The sequence below is a fragment of the Trachemys scripta genome, chromosome 11, assembly GCF_013100865.1.
Source record: "Trachemys scripta elegans isolate TJP31775 chromosome 11, CAS_Tse_1.0, whole genome shotgun sequence".
Lineage (NCBI taxonomy): Eukaryota > Metazoa > Chordata > Testudines > Emydidae > Trachemys > Trachemys scripta.
In genome coordinates, this window is record NC_048308.1 from 11,630,887 (window position 1) to 11,655,889 (window position 25,003).

The 25,003-nt window shown below is 44.2% G+C and overlaps 1 protein-coding gene across 1 annotated transcript in view; it reads left to right on the plus strand.

Annotated features, from left to right (window-relative positions):
• Positions 1–25,003, plus strand: part of LOC117885102 (TGF-beta receptor type-2-like) — a 54,801-nt gene that overhangs the window by 28,380 nt on the left and 1,418 nt on the right. The window contains exons 2-6 of the mRNA XM_034786250.1: positions 3,692–3,842; positions 12,935–13,137; positions 18,143–18,957; positions 19,965–20,106; positions 22,514–22,641. Of these exons, the coding sequence (XP_034642141.1) occupies positions 3,692–3,842; positions 12,935–13,137; positions 18,143–18,957; positions 19,965–20,106; positions 22,514–22,641 (1,439 nt within the window). The remainder of the gene's footprint in view (positions 1–3,691; positions 3,843–12,934; positions 13,138–18,142; positions 18,958–19,964; positions 20,107–22,513; positions 22,642–25,003) is intronic.

A 25,003-nucleotide genomic window follows, 5' to 3' on the forward strand; every position in this document is an offset into this window, starting at 1 on the left:
CAGGTCAGGCCAGTTTTAGGAGGTCCAGTACCAGTGTTCAAAGCAGTGTGCTTGGGAGGTTATCCTCCAATCCTGGCCTCACTGAGGTCATCAGCAAAATCACCATTGACTTCAATAGGGCCAGGAGCTGGCCCAAAGTGCAGAACTCTTGGTATCAGTTTGTACCGAAGTTTTATAGTAACCTTGCCTATCTTCTTGGTTTGACCCCCCCATCCCTGCCCTCCCAAATTCCCATCTCACAGCCACAATGCTGCTTCTTGGAGATGCCCTTGTTGTGTGGCATTTTAACTCTTTCATGGGTCAATTAAAAAAAAATTCCTCTTCACAGTTGATGGAATCAACAGATTTGTCTGCGCCAGCCAGGCTTCCTTCTTGGTTGTGAACCTTGGGCTCAGATCTGTAAATGGTTTATTTCTGGGTGTAAGGGTTCCAATTGTTCTTTTATTGATGCACGTCAGAGGGGCAGCAGTGCTGATGGAAGGATCACACTAGGCCCACGAGATGATGTCAGAGCAGCCTGCACTCCTTAGATTTGGGAAGCAAGGAAGTTAAAATCCCTTAATGCCATGAGGCATTTTTCCACTCCCTCTCTAACTCAAAGATTGTCTTTGGGGTTTTCTCCCCCAGGTGCCGGTTACGTATGTTTAGACTAATGGCTAAGGGGGTACCACAGGATGCCTTTGAGTTCACTAGTGGATAACTATGCCTGCACTTAGAGAACATCCAAGGCTAGGTTCTTTCCCCAGATGTGTGTCAATAGGAAACTCGTCCCAGGGCAGAATTTGACTTTTTCATAGAATAAACTTTAGATAATTAACGATGGAAAACTTTGAACTCCATTAGACCCGGATGAAAAGGACACAAAGATATTGGAGAAGGCTGACTTTATTCCCAGCTGAGGCACTCAGTTACCACAGTGATGGGTGTGATATCAATTCCTAGAGAGAATGTTATTACACTGGATTTTTGGCACTGCTATCCAAAATATAAAGTAACAATAACTAAGATACTTGGGGCCATATTTTCAGGAGCTCGGAGTTAGGCACTGAAGGGAAAAGGTCGGATGCCCAAAGTGTTCAGCAGCCAGCAGATCCCATTGATAGGGACTGTACTGAGGATTGCCTTATTGAGAACAGTGGCGGCTGCAGGGTGATCAGCACAGTTGAGTACCTGGTCACTTCACTCAGGTGCCTAAATACGAGCCCTTTGGAGAAATCTGGACAAAAAGCACATTCTGCCTGGGGTACTTAAAAATTATACTTTAATATAGACAACTCGAGCAACCGAAAATTAGGACTCCGTATATATTAACTGGCCTTTTATTTTGCTACGGTCATCTGCTACTAGATTCTTTGCCATGTGTGATAAGATTAAAGGAACAAGTCCTTTCTCTGCCACAGCAAAATAAGGCACAATATTATCCTTGGTACAACTGCGGTGTCCCCCGCTAACATACCGTAGGGCTGGTGGCATCAGTGCTGCTTTTAAAGAGTTCCTGAAGTTTTTGCTACAAAGTTCTGACACTTGGCATTCAAAGACCTGATCCTGAAAATCCGTACTCCTGTGAGGAGTTAGACAACTGAAGCAAGAGGCACCTTTGAAATCAGTGGGACAGCTCATGTGAGTAGGGACTAGGTAGGTGAGTGGGAGTTTGCAGGATTGGGGCTCTATTTTGAAAATTAAGTTTCAGGCTAGTCTTTTGGAAAAATAAACACATGAACACATGGCCAAAGTTCTCAAATCTAGGTGCCTAAAGTTAGGCTCCTAACTTAGAGTGCCCTGATTTTCAAAGGCTACGATTTTCCGAGTTACATAGGGGATTTGGAAACCCAATTCTCATTAAAATTAATGGGATGATTATATTAAGGACATAAAACCAATCATTGTCACAGGAGAATCAGGCACAGTGGGGTTTTAATGGGAATTGGGTGTCCAAATCTCTTTGGTAGTTTTGAAAATCTCATTGTGAAGTGGAGAGAGCTGACAGCTCTCATTGAAATCAGCGAGGATTTTAGATACTCAGCGCCTTTGAAAATCAGGCTGTGTTAATTCGGTGCCTACATTTGGGCTATTTTTAAAAAAAAATTATTTGATGGCTCTTTTGTTTGCCCTTTTTAAATCAAAATAAGCAGCTTTCCAACAGGAAGTTTAAATTTAGCTGAGATTTATTCCTTAACCTAAAATAGTTCCTTCAGCTCTGGTACAAAAATAAATATGATTTTGTACCCAGGCCATGTACACAGCAGCTACTGCACGCCTGCTGCAATTATTTCTTCATCGTGGTGTGTGTTTAGAAAAAAGGTCTCTGTACACAACAGTATCCTGTGCTGCAGAAAGTACTACCCAAAGGCTTTCAGTTAGAGGGAGGGCCTCACCTTGAAAAGTCTGGGTCCAGAGTGAAATCCGGAAACCCCTCCCCCACCAAAGCTCAGCATTGTTCAGAACAGAGGTTTTGAGCTGGCCCATTAGATCATCAGAGGCACTAGCTAACTTCAGATTCAGACCAACATTTCCAACCTCCTCATCCAATCCCTAAGTTCAGGGGCATTTGGAAGAAAGGTTGTGGTTCACTTATCTCTCAACGGCCATCAAAGGGAAAACAACACTAATCTTTAGCTCCAATATAGCACTTCTTCTCTGCAGATCTCAAAGCATTTTATAAAGTAATTTTCTTTATCTCCATTTTACAGATGGAGAAACGGAGGTCAAGTGATCACAGTGAAGGTCACACAGTAGTGGGGTGGACGTAGCATCCCAATTAAATGGGTGCATCCTACTAAATCCAGTGTAACCATGTGTGACAAGAAGTACAAAGAGATGATGACACAATGACAGTGCCAGGGGTGGGTGTGTGGTCTGGTGGGGGCCAGCCTCAGTGCAGGGCCAGTCCCGGTTACACACGGCAGTGAGAGACATCCCACCCGAGATGCGATGGGGGAGGTGGCTCCACTCAGCATCTGTTCCCAGCTGTTGAGAGAGTCCCTGCCACAAGCCCAGTGCCCCGCCCCCATCCTTGCCGCCTGGAGACTGGGACACACTGAGGTATTGCCTCTCCCCTGGTGCTCCCTCTGGGGAGATTTTGCCCTTTGGGCCTCTGGAGAGACTCTGACATCATTATGCAGCAACATGGCCAGGAGCAGCGCCACCATGACACAGGGCCCAGGCTTTGGAGCCATGTGCAACTTCTTGTGCAAATGAGCAAATTAAGCTCCCCCTCGCCCCCACAGGGTGTTTTTGCACCCTTGGTTTTCCACGAACTCCCACTAAAGCTACGCCCCTCCCCTGCTGCCTAGTGGGTCAGTAGCAGAGCCAGGAATAGAACCCAAGTCTCCTGACTCCCAGTCCAGTGTGCTATCCACTGGACCACACTGCCTTTGGCAGCTCAGAATTTTCAGCTTTGAAATAAGCACTGTCCAGCAGGACCTGCTTCCTTGGTGCTCATGTAGTTGCAGCTGCTGTCTGTGAATTCTGGCCTAACACATTTGACCGAAGAGTTCAGTAAAGGAAAATGATTAACCAATGCACTTACAAACAGCAGAGTGAGCTCGGGCTTGTGCGCAGGCTTCCCTCTCTCCTCCTGTGGTTCTGTGAATCACACAGTTTTTCATAGGCAAACTAAGTGCCAGCTAAGACTCGAGACAAGAGTGACAAAGAAAAATCAATAATTCAAAGGCGTTGTTTCTATTTGCAGCATGTTCTGCCGGGGCACGAAGAAATCTGAAGACCAACTTGTGTAAATGGTGTGACTCCACCTCCCCAGTGTGTGAGGAAAAGGTGTGCTACAGCAACTGTAATTTGAACTCCTATTGTGAGAGTCCATATGAAATCTGTGTGGCCATATGGTAAGCAACAATCCTATTACCAATGTGCTTTCTGTATGTGTGACGAAGCGGGGATTTTCCCTTGTTATGTTGTATTGGAGTCTTATTTTTGAGCCTATGTGAGTTTTACTGTTTTGCATGAATACTGTGTGTGCCTCAGTTTCCCTGTGTATTGCACCAATGCGTAGGTGGTAGGATAAGGGTGTATGACTTTGGCTGAGACCCCCGGGGGCAGATGATGCTACTCCAGCTGCAATGGCTTCGTAACTTGAGACCCAGAAGGGGGATGCAACCAGGTGATGACCAGGTGACATTTTGCCTGAGAAGCAAGACAAAGACCAGGAGGAGGAGCATCAGGCGTGTCAGAAGTCTGGTAGCTGGAACCCGGGCAGCCTGCTCGGGGGGACTGGAAGAGAGGGAGTCCAGGGTGTCTGGCCCAAGGTCCCCAAAGATGGACTTCGCTGAAAGTCACTGATTTCTGTGCTCACACATTTTGTTCTACGCTGTGTTCCTGTCGACTAATAAACCTTCCGTTTTACGCTGGTTGAAAGTCACTGCTGGCTGTGGAGTTGGGGTGCAGGGCCCTCTGGCTTCCCCAGGAGCCCCGCATGGGCGGACTTGCTGCGGGAAGCACACGGTGTGGAAAGGGATGCCTCATGCTCTGAGGTCAGACCCAGGAAGGTGGAAGCTGTGGAAGCTTCTTGCCCTGGTGACAGTATGCTCAGAGAGAGGAGGCATGCTCCCACAGAGTCCTGGCTGGCTTCATACGGAGCAGTTCCAGAGCATTGGCCCAGTGACTCCGTGACAGTGTGGTAAAAAGTATCTGAATTATTTAAAAGTGCATGGAGCCAGTGCCATAAAACTAAGCAGAAATTCTAGCCCTGCACTCAAACAAAGGATCCCAATGGTCCCTTCTGACCTTGGAACCTATGAATCTCCTATTCGCGATATAGGGAAATGCTGTGATTGGCTGGGCCAGGCAATTTGTAGTTTCATATTAGCTAGCAGGTTGAGATGAAGACTAGGCTCCACGTAGTCTTCACCTCGACCTGCTAATTAGCCTCAAAGCTGCAAATTGCTTCGTCTTCACTATGGTTTTCCCTTGAGTTAGTTACCATGTGTTAGCTAACACACCTTTTTTCTAAGTGAAGACAAGGCCTTGAAGTCTGAAAACAAAACTGAATCTCTCTTTGGGGGATAGTAACCCCAAGACATTTCATTGGCTCCATCAGCAAAAGCCCACAGTTGCCGGAGAAACCATAACAGCAGCACTAATAGTCTCACATGGAATCGAACTGTAAATACTCATAGCAAATCACTCACCTCGTCTGGTGAGGAAATCACCCGGTGGCCACAGGATAACAGTTCCTTATTAATAAATCACTAAGGAAGAGATAGGTATGTTTCTGTGAGCTGTGAAAGAGTCGGTGGTACGAAAGCCCATCACCACACAGCCACACCTCTCTTTCCTCCTCCTCCTCCTCATCAGCATCTTCACTTGCCAAGAGCTTGTTAGCACTTTATCTTATCCTGCCCTGGCAGGCTGTTAGCAGGCAGTCGCCACAGAGGATACAGCTTGTTCTGTTTTGTGGAATTCAGATTTCCTGTGTGAAGACCCCCCAGAAGACATTGACCTTTCAGGGGCAAATCCACTGAAGTCAATTCAGACTCCTACTGCCTAGAGTGGACTTTAGATCCCATCTTCTGTTGACAAAGGCACATTTAAGCAACTTTTCCTCATGTTTTATTTGGTACCCAGCTTTATATCAATCATTTTTTCTCCTGTATGCTCCAGGTGTAAGTGACAAGTTCACCTCAAAATACAATCTTGTTCTCCGTGACCCAGAAGGGAGATCATTATTGTAACTTTCTGAATTATTTTCCTCAAGGTTATTGGGGGCCCCCTTGATGCGCTAGGTCAGGTGTCCTTCGGCATTCAGGTTTCAGGATTGCAGTTCAGTTTTCCACATAGGCTAGTGGCTAAAGAAGAGCAGATCTGGGTTCTATCCCTGGCTCTACCACTGACTTTCTGAGCAACGTTGAACAAGTCATGGAACCTCTGTGTGCCTCACTTTCCCCACTTGGCGATCCCAGGATGGGAGATGCTAGCGAGTGTAGAACATCATGAGTGCAAAGGTAATTATTCCCCTTTATTCAACATTGGTGAGGCCTCATCTGGAATACTGCGTCCAGTTTTGGGCCCCACACTACAAGAAGGATGTGGAAAAATTGGAAAGAGTCCAGCGGAGGGCAACAAAAATGATTAGGGGTCTGGAGCACATGACTTATGAGGAGAGGCTGAGGGAACTGGGGTTGTTTAGTCTCCAGAAGAGAAGAATGAGGGGGGATTTGATAGCAGCCTTCAACTAGCTGAAGGGGGGTTCCAAAGAGGATGGAGCTCAGCTGTTCTCAGTGGTGGCAGACGACAGAACAAGGAGCAATGGTCTCAAGTTGCAGTGGGGGAGGTCCAGGCTGGATATCAGGAAAAACTATTTCACTAGGAGGGTGGTGAAACACTGGAATGAGTTACCTAGGGAGGTGGTGGAGTCTCCTTCCTTGGAGGTTTTTAAGGCCCGGCTTGACAAAGCCCTGGCTGGGATGATTTAGCTGGGAATTGGTCCTGCTTTGAGCAGGGGGTTGGACTAGATGACCTCTTGAGGTCCCTTCCAACTCTGATATTCTATGATTCTAATTATGTCTATAGTTTCCTTATGCACAGGAACTCCCAGGATGCATGACCTAGCCTCGTTTTTTCAAGGTCTCCATATAGTCTCCAGTGCCTTGGCATTCGATCTGTTAAAAGCACATTGCATTCACCCACTCTGGAGAGACTTGGGGTTGGTACCTTCAGTCTTCACCCCCACGAGTGGGGAAAGCATCCAGCTGACAACTTGCCGATTGCAGGGTTTTTTTGCCACTCTTGGTGCAGAGCATGGTGGAGGCCCGTCTGGAAGAGTTACATGTTCACAGTCCTAGCAGCGGTAAATGTGACTTGGTAAAAGTGCCTGTTTTCACTGGAGGTTGTGGCACGGTTACCTCAGTCACTCTCTGGGGCTGGCTTTGCATTGGCTTTTCATTTCCTTCCAAATCTGTGTTCTTGAAACGCTGATAAAAGCTGTTTTTGAAAGAAAAACCCAAGAGTCCAAAGAAAACACGCCGACTCAGTTTTGTGGTTAAGCTCTTCCCCCTGGAGACCATTGTCAGTGCTCTCTGCAAAGCGCCGGGACACGCATCTAATTCTGGAATGCTGCTTTCACAGTTACTAACAGGAAACCATTCTATTAGCTGTTAAATAGATATGGCTCTATACCGTGCACACACATGCGCCACCCATTAGAATTGGAACAATCTCCCAGTTAATAGCTGCCAAGCTCCCCCCCTCCTCTCCTTAAAAAAAAGTCTGAGACCTTATGAGGCACTCCAGCTGTATTGACCATACAGCACGGTACAGCCATGGAGAGGGGCTACTATTGCCATGTATGTTACTCACCATCCAGCCCTGTGTACATCTGTGGTGCTATACAAAGGACACTATTTTGCGCTTTGACAGCACCGTCTGTCCAAGGATCTCCGGGTGCTTTGCTGACATTTAGTTCACAATACCCGTGAGATGAGATGAAGTACAGACATACGGAGAACTGAAGTATCCAAATCACACAGGGAGTCTGTGGCAGAGCCAGGAATATTGTTCTGGTCTCCTGACTCCCATTCTTGTGTCTCAGCCCCAAGACCATTTTTCTGCCCCTTATAATGAATACGGGTATATGCACAAATTCATACTGTTCCCTGTCAGAGCAGTATCAAGCCCCTCGTCTTCAAAGATCTTCACAAAGTTGCTCCCCCCCTGACCTCTCTGCTCTTACCCTGATCACCTTTTCACTTAGCCCGAGTTGCTTCCCTGGGGATGCCTTCTTTGTATTTTTTGCCCACATCCATCTTCAGACCTTATTTTGTTCTGATTTCCCAAGAACAATGCCACACACTAGCTTCCATGTCCCAGACCCTCAAAAGGTATCTGGGCTCCTAACTTCTACTGATTACCTTTGAGGATCTGGGCTCAAGTGACTACCTGATCAGAGTGTCCTAATCAGATACTACAGTGATGGAGGCCATGTACCAAGACAGATTCCTGTCCCTATCGGTCATTCTAATCTATATAGGTTCTCATACAATGTTTATCTACCTAGTTTCTGAACCCAGGCATCCTCCTCCTAAAACACTTGTCCGAACCCACTTCTCAAGGAGTGTTACATTCTTATCAGCTCGGATACTTTTGAAATAATTTAATTCAATAATAAAGTAACATTTGGTTGCCACCAAGACACATGCACCAAACATCCAAGGGCCTACATAACCATATGTTCTCTCTTACCATTTCCTGTTTGTTCTCAGTTTAATCTAATTGTCATCTGTATTGTAAAGCACTATGTATACTGTGATGATATACAAGCAATAAACAATAACTAAAAATGGACCCAAGCTATTGAATTTGGATCTAGATTGGATTTCCATTGACTTTAACAGGCTGTTTGACATCATAACATGACGTAGTATAGAATACTAATTTAAAATAAAACCTCAAAGTACAGACTACTGCTATCATAGCTTTGGCCCAATTCTGCCAACCTTATTCATGTGAGTAATTCCACTAAAATTAATGCAGCTTCTCGAGTGAGTTTTCAGGATCAGGTCCTTAAATATTTTAACTATTTCTTATTATTGACTAAAACAACACAGCTACATGGGATGCAGAAAATTCATCAACATTTAATTCAAAATGTATGCTGTTCAAACAAATGCATTAATTCCAGAAAGTGAAATCTCTTGAGAAGTCAATTACTACTGATATTATAATATGATTTCTATAAGAACGGCCATCTGGATCAGACCAAAGGTCCATCTAGCCCAGTATCCGGTCTTCTGACAGTGACCAATGCCAGGTGCCCCAAAGGGAACGAACACAACAGATAATCACCACAATCACATACTGGACATGCTCAGGGCCCTATTACCTGCACATTATAATTTTGTCAATCAAAAGATCAAGACATCTTTAGAAGCAGTAAAGAGTGTCCAAAGGCTAGTTATGTCCTCTATAGAATGAAAGTCAGATATGGTCATTCAGGGATGAAATGTTAAACCTAGCAATACCTAAAGATGCCGGTAGGTGCCTAAAGACCTTTAAAAAATCTGGCCCTGAGACACTTTTGAAAATATTCCACCACGCCCTTGTTAAAAAGGCTGGTGATCTAGGGTACTAAAAGTAAATGAACTCTGTCCATTAAAAATATTGTTTAACTAGAGCATTGTACAACTCTAGGATTGATTACATTATAACACCTCATATAAAAACATTGAGAATTATTCCTCTGATAAGGTTTATTGCATGCATTTTCAGGGCGTTGCTCACTGTATTACCTGGGTGTAGTTAAATGGTGCAGTCATGTTTAAAAAAAACAACACTGCCGTTGCCTTCTGCATAGAAACCCACTGAAGGGGGAAAAATTCTCCTGGAACCTCCAAGACATCAAGGTCTCTGTTTCCTCTGAGTTGTCCCATTTGGAGTAGGGAGAAACAAGGATATTTGCCCCTTTAGATCCATGGCTCTTCTGAGATCCACAGGGAAATCCTGCATTCCAAGACCCTTCACAACGTTCCCTAGATGTCCACATCTTTCATGGCAGTACAGCTCTTTCCAGAGCCACTGTCCTTTGTAGGCCCCCTGCTGGTGGCTACCCCTGAAGTCTCCCTCAGGGGATGTCTGGAGGGTAAATACCAGGAGATAATGCTCAGAAGGGACATCACCCATTCTTTCTGTTCAATAGTTACTCAGTAACTGAATTAGTTATGTAAACATGGGCACACACACACATATTGGGCATGCTCAGGGCCCTATTTCCTGCATGTTATAATTTTGTCAAATCAAAAGGTCAAGACATCTCTAGAAACAGTGAAGAGTTATCCAAAGATTAGTTCTGTCCCCTGTGGAATGAAAGCCAGACATGGGGTGGTCATTCAAGGACAGCATGTTAAACCTAGCAATTAAACCACAAACTTGGTGACCAACTGAGGAAGAGTCCAGAAAATACCATTTATTGGCTCCACCTGAAAAAGAAGAATGAAATACAAGTGCTTATCCAAGTACCTTCTTCTGAGTGAACATTTTTATCAGCTAAATTACTGGCACATCTTGGAGAGCAGAGATTTGGATCACCATCACCACTGGTTGCAGACATATCATTGTAATTAAATATTATCATCTCTAGATGCTACCACAACACAATTGTTGGACCCCGCACAAGTTTCTCTTCGGGAACCTGTGACAGCATTCATTTATAGTGATACAGAAACAGCTTCTAAAAAAAAAAAAAGCAGGATTTATTTTGCACCCAAGGTTACACAGTGCTTAAGAGGAGTAGATTTAAAATAGCAAAGAGACCCACTTGCATATTGCCTTACCTAAGCTTAACCTTTCTATCTGTAGCTTCAGCCAGTCTGGTTTATTCCCCATCTCAGAGTTGGGAGAAACAACCCACTCTGCTTGCAGCTCTCTCCCTGTCTCTGAATGGCTCAGTTACACAGTCAGCCTTTTCACTAATGCATGCTGGCCAGCCTCTCGCAATCCCTACCTGTTCTAGGTTCAGGAAACTTTTTGAGTTCCCTTTGATCTCAGGCTTAGACTTGAGAAGAGTAAAACTTCTTAGCCTGGATGGAGCCAGCCATTGTTACCTTAACTTCTATGTTCTGCTGCCATTAATGGCACAGCCATTGATACCTTAAGTCGGGGTGGCCAACCTGTGGCTCCGGAGCCACACGCGACTCTTCAGAAGTTAATATGCGGCTCCTTGTATAGGCACTGACTCCAGGGCTGGAGCTACAGACACAAAAACTTTCCAATGTGCCCGGGGTTGCTCACTGCTCAACCCCTGGCTCTGCCCCTACTCCATCCCTTTCCACCCCCTCCCCTGAGCCTGCTATGCCCTTGCTCCTTCCCCTCCTCCCCAGGAGCGCCGTCAGCTTTTTTGCCACCCCTAGGCGGCAGAAGGTCCTGCCCCCGAAATGCCGCCCCCGACAGAGGCGGCGGAAGGTCCCGCCTCCGAAATACGGCCGACAACCGGAACGGCCGAAGATCCAGCCGCCGCGGTCGCCACCCCCCAAACGTTAGCACCCTAGGCAACTGCCTAGGTCACCTAATGGGTTGTGCCGGCCCTGCTCCTCCCCCCCCCCAAGCCTCCTGCACACCACGAAACAGCTGATCAGGAGGTGTGGGGAGGGAGGAGGTGGGGCTGACTAGCGGTGCTGCTGGTGGGCGGGAGACACTGGGAGCTGAGGGCAGGGAGCTGATGGGGGGGGCTGATGACGTATTACTGTGGCTCTTTGGCAATGTACATTGGTAAATTCTGGCTCCTTCTCAGGCTCAGGTTGGCCACCCCTGCCTTAAGTCCTTTGAAGCTGTGTATGTGAGGGTGACTTTACCTCTATCATTGTTTTACCTTTCCTGCTAAGCTCTGTAACAGCCTCCTTCGATTTAGCTCTATGCAGTCAAGCAAGCTGTAGTACAAAACTGAACTGGGAAAACAGTGTCACACAATATTCATAAGAGATAATACAGACATTTCCCCAGCTTTTCACACATGGGGCAGCTACAAAGAGTTGGGCACCAAGCATTTCATTCCAGCAGACCTGGTTTGGAAGTAGGATCGTGTAACAGTAAGTGTCGATCTCATTATAGTCACCAGAAGATATTTGACCACATCAAATAATGCCACACTACCCATGAAATCTGGGCTAGTGAAAAGCTCCCTGTCAGGGAAGACCATGTGCTGGAACAATACTTTACGTTACAAGTAGGGCTGTCAAACGACTAAAAAAATTAATCACAATTAATCACACTGTTAAACAATAATGGAATATATCATTTATTTAAAATATTTTTGGATGTTTTCTACATTTTGAAATACACCTCTACCCCGATATAACACGACCCGATATAACACAAATTCGGATATAACGCGGTAAAGCAGTACTCCGGGGGAGGGGGGCTGCGCACTTCGGCGGATTAAAGCAAGTTTGATATAACGTGGTTTCACCTATAATGCGGTAAGATTTTTTGGCTCCCGAGGACAGCGTTATATCTGGGTAGAGGTGTATATTGATTTCAATTACAACGTGTACAGTGCTCACTTTATATTTATTTTTTATTACAAATATTTGCACTGTAAAAAACAATAGTATATTTCAATTCACCTAATACAAGTACCGTAGTGCAATATCTTTATAATGAAAGTTGAACGTACAAATGTAGACTTATGTACAAAAAATAAGTGCATTCAAAAAACAAAACAATATAAAACTTTAGAACCTACAAGTCCACTCAATCCTACTTCAGCCAATTGCTCAAAGAAGTTTGGTTACAATTTGCATGTCTTGTTTACAATGTCACCTGAAAGTGAGAACAGCTTCATTCTTTGACCCATATCCTGCTATTAATCTCTATTGTAAATTTCCCATTGACACATAAGAAAAGTGTTACTTTTTTTCAATGTCTTTCTACACCAGTGGTTTTCAACCAGGCATACACATACCCCTGGGGGTAATACAGAGATCTTCCAAGGGGTACATCAACTCATCTAGATATTTGTCTAATTTTACAACAGGCTACATAAAAAGCACTAGCGAAGTCAGCACAAACTAAAATTTCATATGACATCTTGTTTACACTGCTCTATATATTATACAGTCACATGTAAGTACAATATTTATATTCCAATTGATTTATTTTACAATGATATGGTAAAATTGAGACAGTCAGCAATTTCTCAGTAATAATGTGCTGTGACACTTTTGAATTTTCATGTCTGATTTTGTAAGTAAGTGAAGTGAAACTTGGGGGTACACAAGACAAATCAGACTCCTGAAAGGGGTACAGTAGACTGGAAAGGTTGAGAGCTATTGCTCTACACTATATCCATTGCAAACAATCCATACACCACATGGTATCAAACTAACAAGCAGCCCAGGTTTGAGATGCTTTTAGCATACAGGGCTATTGTATATTTTTTGGATGCAGAGATTTTGGCCTGATGCATTGTCGATTCCTTGCATATTTTCAGGAAGCAAGACAATGACAGCATTAAGATCAGCACTCTGTGCCACAACCCACAGCTCCCAGTAGAAAATATAATGGTTCCAAATTACAACACCTCACGGTGCATCATGACCCATCAGTCTAGTGAGGAAGGAATATTTTACATCTGTGGTTGTGTGGATGAACAGGAATGCAACGATAAACTCATATTTGAAAACCACACCAATGGTGAGTATTTTTTATTATTATTATTATTTCAATGATGGCATGTCACTTTAAAGATGCACAATTCCCATTGGAAACTGCAGCCCTCAGCACTTCTAAAAACCAGATTAATAGTTATTAAGGCCAGAGGGGACCATTAGATCTTCTACCCTGACCTCCTGAATGTCACAGGCTATAAAGTTTCACTTGCACTGGACTAAAATAGATCTTCCAGAAAGGCATCCAGTCTTGATCTGAAGACATCAAGAGATGGAGAATCCACCATTGGCCTGTGTTTCCTGTGGCCCAAGGGGTTCAGATTAGAAACTGCAAGTCTGAGGCACCCACACTTGGTCAACACTTCTGAAAATTTTAGCTCCAATAAATCATGAAATTCTAGAGCAAGTCCTACCCAGAAACACTCATGAAACCCCACTGATGTCAGGGTGTGTCTTCACTTCAAAAAAGGTAGGTTTTTTTAACCACAGGATAACTAACATGTGTGACTTATCTCTTTCTAAAATCCTAGCGGAGACAAGACATTGTAGTTTTTACTGTAAGGTAACTAGAGGAAGTCAACACTAGACCCCTGACTACAGTTCACCTCACCCAATGTAATTTCTGGTACAACTATAAAGCCTAGGATTTTAGATCGCTCACACACGTTAGTTCACCTTTTGGGAGCAAAGCCTCAGAGGAATTGCCGAGGTGTAAAGGAGAGCAGGAAAAAAAAGTTACTAACCTTTCATAACTGTTGTTCTTTGAGATGTATTGCATATGTCCACTCCACTCAGCATGCCTGGGCTCCGTGCACAGTTGCGGGACATTTTTTTCCTCAGTGGTACCTGTGGGGGCAGCTCAAACACATCTGCTGCCGTGTGATGATGGGGATGGTATAAAGGGCCCAGCTGAGCCTTGACCCCCTCAGTTCTTCTTTCTGGAAACTCCAGTGCGGAGGGGCGTGGGGGGGGGTGTCATGGAATGGGCATGTGCAACACATTTCGCAGAACAACAATTATGAAAGGTTAGTAACCGTTGTTGCTTCTTCAAGTGATTGCGCGTGTGCATTCCACTCTTGGTGACTGCCAAGCAGTTAAATAGGTAGAGGAATCAGAGTTCATGGTCACAAAGACTGCAATACAGCTCAACCAAATTTGGCATCATCTCTTGAATGCTGAATGACGGCGCAATGGGAGGAGAAAGTGTGCACAGATGACCAGGCTGCTGCTTTGCCAACGTCCCGAATACAGATCTGCACTAGGAATGCTGTTGAGGATGTTTGGTTTCTTGCAGAGTGGGCAGTCAGCTTGTCTGGAGGAGAGACTCCTGCCAGATCATAATACATGTGGATACGAGAAGTTATCCAAAATGAAATTCTCTGTGTGGAGATTGAAAGACCTTTCAATTCTGTCCACTATTGCCACGAACAGTTCTGTGGGATGCCAAAATGGTTTGGTCCTGACTACGTAGAATGCTAGTGCTTGTCTTACGCCCAATGTATATACCCGTTGCTCCTTCTATCGTAAGTGCAGGACTCTGCACTTGTCCTTGTTGAACCTCATCAGATTTCTTTTGGCCCAATCCTCCAATCTGTCTAGGTCCCTCTGGATCCTATTCCTACCCTCCAGCGTATCTACCTCTCCCCCCAGCTTAGTGTCATCCGTGAACTTGCTGAGGGTTCAAATCCATCCCATCATCCAGATCATTAATGAAGATGTTGAACAAAACCAGCCCCAGGACAGACCCGTGGGGCACTCCGCTTGATACCGGCTGCCAACTAGACATCAAGCTGTTGATCACTACCCGTTGAGCCCGACAATCTAGCCAGCTTTCTATCCACAGTATAGTCCATTCATCCAGTCCATACTTTTTTAACTTGCTGGTGAGAATACTGTGGGAGACCATATCAAAAACTTTAATAAAATCAAGATAGCTCACGTCCACTGCTTTCCCCATATCCACAGAGCCAGTTAGCTCATCACAGAAGGCAATCAGGTTGGTCATAGAAGACAATCAGGTAATCGCTCTTCTGCTTTTATTCATTATCTGAACCACCTTGCCAATGACAATTTTGCAAGACCCAGACTTGATGCATGCCCTTATAAATTGTTTATAACTTCTTATATTATTTTAAAAGATTGTTTGCATTTTGTTTTGTTTTTTAAAACTTTAACCTTAAATATCAGAGACAAAATCTGATTGAAGACAAATGATTAAGAAGGAAATGACTAAAGCAGACAAGCATTTTTCCAAAGCAATTTTCCATTTATTTACAGTCTTAGACCCAGCCTCCATTAAGGAAATCTGGGACTTCCAATGTTGACACTGCACTGGTGTAGAAGAAAATTTGCAGTGGAATGATTTACTCTGGTAATTCGCTGGGACTAAGCTATACAAATGCAACGCATCTACATTAGAGCTCATCAGTGATCTCATTACATGTGCAGATGTGTCATTTCCTCTCCTCCCCTCCTCCAAGCCATGCTTGATAACCCCAGCCTAGGAAGCAAGGCACTGGTGGTGGAAATGGAAATGATGCATTCAGAAGATGCCATTTCTTGTTAAATATTGAGTTGGCGTCTCAAAGGTTGTGCTAATGGAACTTGGCCTAGGAGTTCGAATTCACATCTGACAGGGACTGAATTAAATGGCCAGTAACGCACTGCAGTATTTGGTTTTCAACGTGCTGCCTTTGTTTTCAGAAAAAGCAGAAAAGATCTAACGTTTAATGGCCCCACTCATATCTGGGGATTTTGCAGCATGGAGGAACCTCATCGTTAAGTAATTGGTAAAAGTTACGCTCACAGCTCTATTTGTTAGCAGGATTCATGCACGTAATTCCCTAAAAAAAAAAAAAAAAAAAAAACCCTGAAAATTCTTTACTCTCACTCTGTTGAACTTCAGCTTTTCAAAGAGGTGATCATATCCATTGGGTAAATCCTTTAGAGCAGTGGGTGATACCCATGTCTAGTACTTTCCAAAATAAACATATTCCTGGGTTCGTTACTGATTTATAGCCATTTGGGTTGATCTTGTGGTTTGAACTTGATGCCTATTTTAGAAATACTTTCACAGCTTTGCAGAAATTAGCTGCAGCAGATTTTTTTTGGAATTTGCCAAGTAAAACAGCAAAGCGGTCTGTTTTTCCAGAACCCGAATTATAAACTGTACACACTGAGGTCAAACAGCAGGGGATTTTGCTCAAGGAATGTGTCTTATACTCCTTCCCCTCAGTTATTGTATTTGGCAGAAAAATATCTGAGTAAGATTTTACTTGAATATCTCTACTGAAGTCAGCATTTTTACTCTAGGAATTGCAAACATCAAAGGATCAGCGAATTATATGTTGTGTGAGTGTCTTCTTCAAGTAATTTGAAGGCTGATAGGGATTTTTTTTTAAACATTCTTGGCCAATATTTGGGTGAAAAGTGTTTAACAAAAATGTGAAAAACAAAAACAAAAACTTAAAGTTTTCTATGGGCAGTCAGGCCCTCAGTTACATGAATCTCAAGTTATAGTCATTCACACTAGCAGTAATGCAAGAAACTCTCTCTCTCCATTATCATTCTGATTCAAATATCTTTGCTCATTCTGAATAGCGCCCTGCTACAAGCGTAGATTCACCAAATTCAATAGGAATACTGTGGAGTAAGGTACTCCTCAGTTAATTCCGGCAGAATTTAGACTGCATCTAATGCACTGACAGAAGAGTCTGGTTCTCCATTCCACCTTAATCCACAGCTTTATCTCCATTAACAATTTCATTATACCAACGCCATCTGTTAGTCTTAAAAGTGCCACAGGACTCTCTGTTGCATTATACCAACAGTGCTTTTTGACTGTTTTGCAAAGGGCTTCTGTTTATGAACCAGATCCCCAGATCCAAACTATCCCAATCTTTGAGGTGTTCAAAATGCCAATCCAAAACTTACCATCTTTATTTCATCATTGGCTTTCAGATCACTGGAAGGTTTGTGCATGTAGTTTATAAGAAATCAGTTTTAATAGCTCCAAGATGTTGAGGAACTAATACACACATAGGTGATATGCACATTGCTACTCTGAAAAAAGGATGTAGGTGGACCAACCAAGATTTCCTGACATGACCTCAGTGGGAATGCTGCATATCATGGCCACTTGGGACTTCACGGGGACAGCAGGGATAGAACCAACATTCTTCTCTTGGTTAGTGGAACAGTAGAAATATGCTGTTTTTTGTGTACAAATAGTCACAGGTTGAATCCCACCTCATCTGTTACAGAGAAGATGAATGTTCTCATACCTTGAAATTTGGTGAGCAAGCGTGGCCTAGTAGATAGAACACTGGACTGGGACCCAGGTGCCCTGAGTGCTATTCCTGGGGCTACCACTGGCCTGCTAGTTGACTTTGTCACTTCACCTTTCTGCACCTCAGTTTCCCTAGCTGGGAATACTAATAATACTCACCTCCTTTGTAAAGTGCTTTGAGGTCTACTGATGAAAAGTGCTATATAAGAACTCAACATTACCATCATCTTGCAAGAAACCTCTACCATTTGAGCTACCACAGCGTAGGTACTGAACTAGGGGTGCTGCTGCACCGCCTGGCTTGAAGTGGTTTCCATTATATACAGGGTTTACAGCTTGGTTCAATGGCTCTCAGCACCCCCACGATGCACATTGTTCCAGCACCCCTGTAAGACAGAATTTGCTAGCTTACAAGACCTCTGGCTGATAGTTGAGCAGTTCTGATTCCATCCAGTAGAGGGCAGTGGGGCACATACACTCACTAAGGTAGTGCGCTAAAATACTAATTTTTGGAACCCTCACCATGTTGCACAAGCTAAATGTAAGGCCTACCACTAGCTGACAGGGTCACTTTAATAATCAGAGAGAGGAGAATTCTTACCCTCAGAGTTACGGGCAGGGCATGTTATGTCCTTGGCAATACTTCGTTAACTAGCTCCCATTTTTCTCCCCAGGCACTACCAAAACTAGCCGTTGCCGGTATTTTATAGCAGCACGTTCTTATTCATTTTCCTTTCTACAGGATACTCCATGCTGCAGAGCAAAGAGGTCATTCCTGTAGCAGCAATAAGCCTGCTCCCCCCTCTGCTCGTGGCTGTCATGATCACGGTGATATTTTACCTCTGCCGCACCCAGAAGCAGAAAAAGAGAGCCAAGGACTGGGGCCAGAAGCACCCGCAGCACCAGGCTTTGCCCGAGCCAGGAAAAGCTGCTGAGGACGATGAGAAATTATCTGTGATGACAGACGATAATCACTCCAGCATGATCTTCACCTGCGCCAACAGCATCAACCATAACACCGAGCTGTTGCCAATTGACCTGGATGAGATAGTGGGGAAAGGCCAGTTTGCCGAGGTCTGGAGGGCCAAGCTGAACCACACCACTTCGGGGCAATACGAGACAGTAGCTGTTAAGATTTTCCCGTGCGAGGAATATTCCTCATGGAAAAATGAAAGCCAGATCTTTACAGAGGCCAGCCTCAAGCATGAGAGTGTCCTTCAATTCCTTACAGCAGAGGACAGGGGGGCTGGGCCCCGGAAGGAATACTGGCTCATCACTGCCTACCATAGAAGGGGCAACCTGAAGGACTATCTGTCCCAACACATTCTGAGCTGGATAGACTTACAAAAAATGGCCGGCTCCCTGGTGAACGGCGTGGCCCACCTGCACAGCGACTACACTGCCTGTGGCAGGCCAAAGATCCCAATCGCTCACCGGGATATCAAAAGCACCAACATCCTGGTGAAGAGCGAGTGGGAGTGCGTGATTTGTGATTTTGGCATTGCTCTAAAGCTAGACCCTTCCTTAACAGCGGATGACTTTGCTAACAGCGGGCAGGTGAGTGAAGCCAAAACTGGGTTATTGACTTAACTTTACAGACATTCTTGGCGTCACTTAACAATACATCCCAAGTATGTCGTAAGCTGAAAACCACATGCTGCCAAATGCAAGAAGGCCATGGTGGAAATGAGAAGGGGTGTGTGGGGAGAGGGGGAAGTCTGAGAACTTTATGAATTTGCTCACAGGCCACTTAGATTTAAAGCTGAAATCTAACAAACTAGAGTTGCCCATCTGATAAATGTGCTCAGTATTGGACTGGGATGTGCTTAGGCACACCTGCAAACCGTGACGCTATCTTTAAAATTACACACAAACCCAGTACAGTCCCTGATCTATTTCAGGCCTAAGGAGGGAGTTTAGACATTTCAGTGCATAGTAATGTTTAATGTTGATGATAAAGCAAATAAACGATCTACTGTAGCTTTTCTAAAAGAGCTGGTGCAGGAGTCTACACTGGGGGGCGGGGAAACCGATCTAAGATACGCAACTACAGCTACGAGAATAGCATAGCTGAAGTCGATGTATCTTAGATTGACTTAGAATCACTTACTTCGTGTTCTCGCGGCGCGGGATCGACGGCCACCGCTCCCCCGTCGATTCCACTTCTGCCTCTCGCCGTGGTGGAGTTCCGGAGTCGACGGCAGAGCGATCGGGGATCGATCACTACCCGCCGATCTGGCGGGTAGTGTAGACATGGAGTGAGACTCAGATACCATGGCGATGGGGCCCACCTGCAGAGTCATTAGGCAGACAGTGCGTGGTCACTGAACTCCCTGTGGCTGCTCATAATGAAGCTGAACAGGAGGAAAGGAAGATGGGAAACCATCTTACATACTCCTAGTGCTTGGCAGTTGGTGTTAGTTTGCTCCTGAGCAAGAACAATCAGGCCATGAAGATATTTCAGTGTTTTCTACCTACTCACCTCCGTTGTAACATGGCAGGTACTTACCATGCTGCAACTGCTTGCAGATATATTTGCTAATCTCTGTTCTTTTTTTGGCTAGGTTGGCACTGCCAGGTACATGGCTCCTGAGGTTCTAGAGTCTAGAGTGAATCTGGAAGACTTGGAGTCTTTCAAACAAATGGACGTCTACTCCATGGCCTTGGTTTTATGGGAAATGGCCTCTAGGTGTGAGGTTGTAGGAGGTAGGAAAACTGCAACATAGTCCCATGTACACCCTTCCTTCTAGAACCAAAGGCCGTCCTTGCTAGCCCCTGCATTTTTGTAAATTAACCACCCTTAGACGCAACAGTTTTCATGCTCTCTTCCCACCAAGCAACAATCAGTCCATTACATCTTCCATTGATACAGTCCCTGCTGCTCATCTCACATACAACTCGGTCTTGGATGCTCAGCAGCTCCTGAGGGGTGCCGAGCACCAATGGAAGTTAGATTCTCCAGCACCTGGTAGGATCAGGCCTGCAATCTGCTAAGCATTCCCTGCTTGCTACATGCCTGCTGCAGAATGGTCTTCAGGCGTAGGTTCTCAGAAGCCATGATGGTGTGCAGGATAAACAAATACAGATGGAGAAAAGAGCAGGATCTCCACATTGGTTCTCCATTTTTGGAGGCTGTTGTCCAGGGTGATGGAATACTACAAAGGGGAGGGAATGGGAACAAGAGAAAAAAATGGGTCTAAAAAGAGCTCCTGCGTGAATCCTAGCCCCACTGAAATCAATGGGAGTTTGCCTAATTGACTTCAGTGGAGCCAGGATTTTATCCCACACCACCAAGCAGGCCCTTAGCCAGCCAAGTAAACATACCTGCATGCACAGAGTGGAGCCCTGCGGGGGCACATTCCTGGTGCTCCTCCCAGTTTCTAAAAATGCCGTGATTTAGACTAGAGACTGATGGGATCCTAGGGGCTCTCACCCACCAAAAATTGAAAGCACCCAGTGAAGACTTATTCATTTCAGAAGGCAGATTATAGAGATGTGAGTGCACACAGTAAGCTGGCGTGGGAATTAACTTGCCTATGGTGAGCTAGTTATGTTCTATTAAAATAATCAACAAACATGTATCAAAGCCACCAGGCCCTGAATATACACATTTCCCATCAGCCAGGCACCTAAAAACATTTCAAAAAATATATGAAGAACCAAAGCAGCCTTCCCGTCCCTTTAGACAATACCATGAAGTTCATCTACCTCCCATCCACAAGCAGTTCACAAGCTCTGGCATCCTACCCAGTCATGCCCCCATAACATTCAATCAGCGTCTATTTCATTGTAATGTCCTGGTACTAACCTTTCTGTGCAACAATTTACTATGATTCCTAAGTTTTCTCCTCTTCCTTCTCTGCCTGCCCCTTTCCTTCACGCTTTCAGCTTTCTCCAGTTTTCCTTATGATTAACTCCCCCCCCACCTCCATCCAAATCTCCCCATTTGCCTCAGCCCTCTCTCCATGCCATCCATCCCCCCACCCTCCTGCATTCTCTGAGCAATCCTGCTCTGCTGGCCTCCTTTTATGCCCCCACAATTCACTCCAGTCCCCTTTCCCATGCCCTGCCCTGCCACCAGGGGACGGAATGGTTCCTGGAACAGAGGAGACTCACACATTGAAAGAGAGGACCATTGCTAGGATCTGGGATGGGGAAAAGCAATGGAGATCCTACCCTCCTCTTTCAGGAGCTCTGCTTTCAGCAATCCCCACACAAACCAAGGGGGTAGCAAGAAATGCCATTCTTTGCCATGAACGCTTCCCGAGAGCCCTCCCCTCTGCTACACCAGAGAGCGAAAGAGGAAAAGGTTCACAAGGCTCACATAAAAGGAAAGATGTGCCTGACTTACGATTGCTGTGGCATCTAGAAACCTCACTCCATTCACCTTTTTAACTTGATATACACCGATATAAAAGCACCTCAAAAATCTGAAAATTAAAGGCCAGAGAGAGTCACTGTATATTAGACCCTTCCTGACAAAAGCTTAGTTGGCACAAAGAATTTTGCACCATATCCTGAAGGGTGAGGATCTCAACTCCCCCATGCCACAAGAGGGAGCTATTTCCACAGCTCTGGGGTCTACATCGGGAACACTTCCCAGTCTCCTGCTCTCAAGAGGGCACATGTCCAGACTGCGAGTGGGTCTCAGATCCCAAAGTCACTTTCTAAAAACATTTACAGAACCTATAATGAAATAGTGCCGTCACAAGGAGGCCAAAAGCAAAAAATCCTTTCCAACGGAAAGATTCTAAGATGTTTAAAAATGTTTTTTTATTAAGAATCGGTGTTTCCTCCCCCTGCCTTTTCATTTGCAACTCCATTGATGTCATGTACAGCGGAGGCTGCCCTCATGTTTTTGCACATTTAAATTCAGTGGGGGAAGGGGTCATTTTAACTTGGTGATGAGTGTTAGGGAGCAGGGTTTTGGTTCAGGCTCCTGAACTTTTTGAGGACATTAAGCTCTGCATCCAAACTTTGTGGCTCTAGACCGGTCTACAAAAATCATACTCTTTCTAGTTCAATGCCATGGATAGCAGCCAGATCAGCAAACACACGCGTACCACCAAACCATGAAAGACATCCGGTAATGCTGCTTTGATTTATCACCTAGAAGTAAAAAGTTATGAGCTACCTTTTGGGTCAAAAGTCCAGGAGCAACCCTGCGTGGATACCATGAGAGACATTGTGCTGCACGGCAGAGGGCGCCCAGAGATACCCTGCAACTGGCTAGTGCATCAGGTAAATAGTAAATCAAAGAAAAGACTATAGCAACCCAAGACATCTATTCATTGTCCAGATTTGCAATGGACATGATTATCCTTGAATGACAGTATCAATATATCTATGATCCAAATCACCTGAATCACAAAGACACTGGACTAAGGGTGTGTGTGTGTGTTCGTAATTGCCTAGGTGACTTAGGAGCTCCTAAATCATGTAAGCACTTCTGAAAAATCCCACCCCTACTGCAACTTAGCTCATTTGAGAGATAGACTCGATGTTAGGAGCCAAAATCTGTAGCTTAGACCAAGTCACCTGTACACACTGTGCAATTGCTCACTTAATTCACAGGGTATTGGTTTCGATTTCTTAAATGGAGGTCCTCTAAACTCAAAGAGTTTTCAAGATGGCCACACACACACCACTTGTAGAATAAAATCTGAGTCCTCCATTTGCTACATTTTGCATGAGCCTCTCAGTAACAGAACACTATTTGTATAAACGCTCGTAGGAATCGAAAGAACCAGGCTGTAAACAGTGTCAAAATGAATCTGTGGTTTCTAGCTGGAAGAAAGTTTGCGAGCACATTTTTGGCAATGTTCACTCAGCTGTTATAACTTGCATTTGAAGGCAGTTATTAGCCCTCAAATCTCACAACTATGTTCTTTAAATTTTTGAACATAGGCTTCAGATCTGCACCCTACCCGCTTTTAGGTAAAATTTGGAACTGCAGATAAAATGTGCACCTACTTGAGGCTATGCTAAGCTAGATATCAAAGGCCAAGCTCTACCTCGACTGATTTTAATTAAGCTGAAAAAGTGTTGTGTTTCTGATCATGATCCTTATCTTCCCCTGGCACATTAGAGTTAGTTCTCCTAAAATGCAGTGTGCGACAGCCATCTGCTGGGAGGAAAACAGAACATGTGTTTATTCATTCTACAACTAGTTCCCACTCCAAAGGTCCTTACTACTTAAAGGTACATTATCCGTTTGATACTGAAAGACTGGCACAAATTACTCATTTTAATGGGAGTTACACACAACCCTCCCACGAAGAAAAAGTGAGAACGGACTCTAAGTTCAATGCATTGCTCAAAATGCCAGATCCATTTGTCCTGACCGTTTTAGGCTGAGATTGTCAAAGGCATCTACGTGAGTTAGTCACCCAGATCTGGTGCCTAACTCCCTTAGACTGTTGGAAATTCCAACTTTAACGTAAAGCTGTTAAAACAACCAGAGACACATTTACTACTCTAGATTATAAATATGGCATGACTCAAATGTAAAATCAGGTTGAATTTAAAAAAAAAAAAAAAAAAAAATCTAGTTGTGCCATTAGAAAAGCAAGAAGAAATTTTTTTCAACTTGCTTCTTGTCATCTTAACCTAGAAGTCATTTGTTTTAAAGGATCTAATTTATTTCTAAACTAACTTTTAAAAAAAGCAAACATGTTTATTGCCGGGTAAAATAAGACATTATTCGGGAGAGTGGTAGAAAATCTACTGCTTAATCAATAAAAGTAGGACAGATGGCACAGCTGTGTTCTATCTGTGGAAACTTTATTAAAAGATTAGGTTGAAATTTGTTAAGTGAATCTAAATCTTTTCAATAAGGCAAAAATACATGAATTATTTTAGAAGGTACTGAAATGCAGTCTCTATCACTTTAAGTAGACAACTGTTCTCTAACTTTTGTCATCCTAATGTATCTAGCATGTTCTTTAATCGGAAGAGAGACTTATCTGAGATAACACCAGGAAAGGGTGTTAAGAGAGTATTGGAGAAATACTTCAAGATAAATATTATATCTTTAGCATTAGGATCCTGGAGGTTTTTTAGTGATATTTAAATTGTGAATGCACAGAATACACAAATCCACTGAAAACTATGAACATGTTTTATTTAGAAGAATTTCTCTTCCCAATAGTGTCTGTTGCAAATTTGACATGATGATGTAAAATGCAGCAGCACAAATTAGGAATTGTGGGGTGAAAGGAAGGTTAGACAACTTCTATGCAGTTGTTAGCTCACAGAAAAAATCATCAGCCAGACAACTGCCATTTTATTTCTACACCTGACAGTTTTGGTCTCTCTTTAACGCACTATAGGATAAAAAGTAATTGGCTGTACAGAGCGTTGGCTATTATAATGGAAAGACTAATGTGCTAGAGTGTGCACTGACAAGCCTGGCTGAAACTATTTCCTTTGGTGGTCAGTAAACAAGCCTTTCATAGAATATAAGGGTTGGAAGGGACCTCAGGAGGTCATCTAGTCCAACCCCCTGCTCAAAGCAGGGCCAATCCCCAGAGTTTTACCCCAGTTCCCTAAATAGCCCCCTCAAGGATTGAACTCACAACCCTGGGTTTAGAAGGCCAATGGT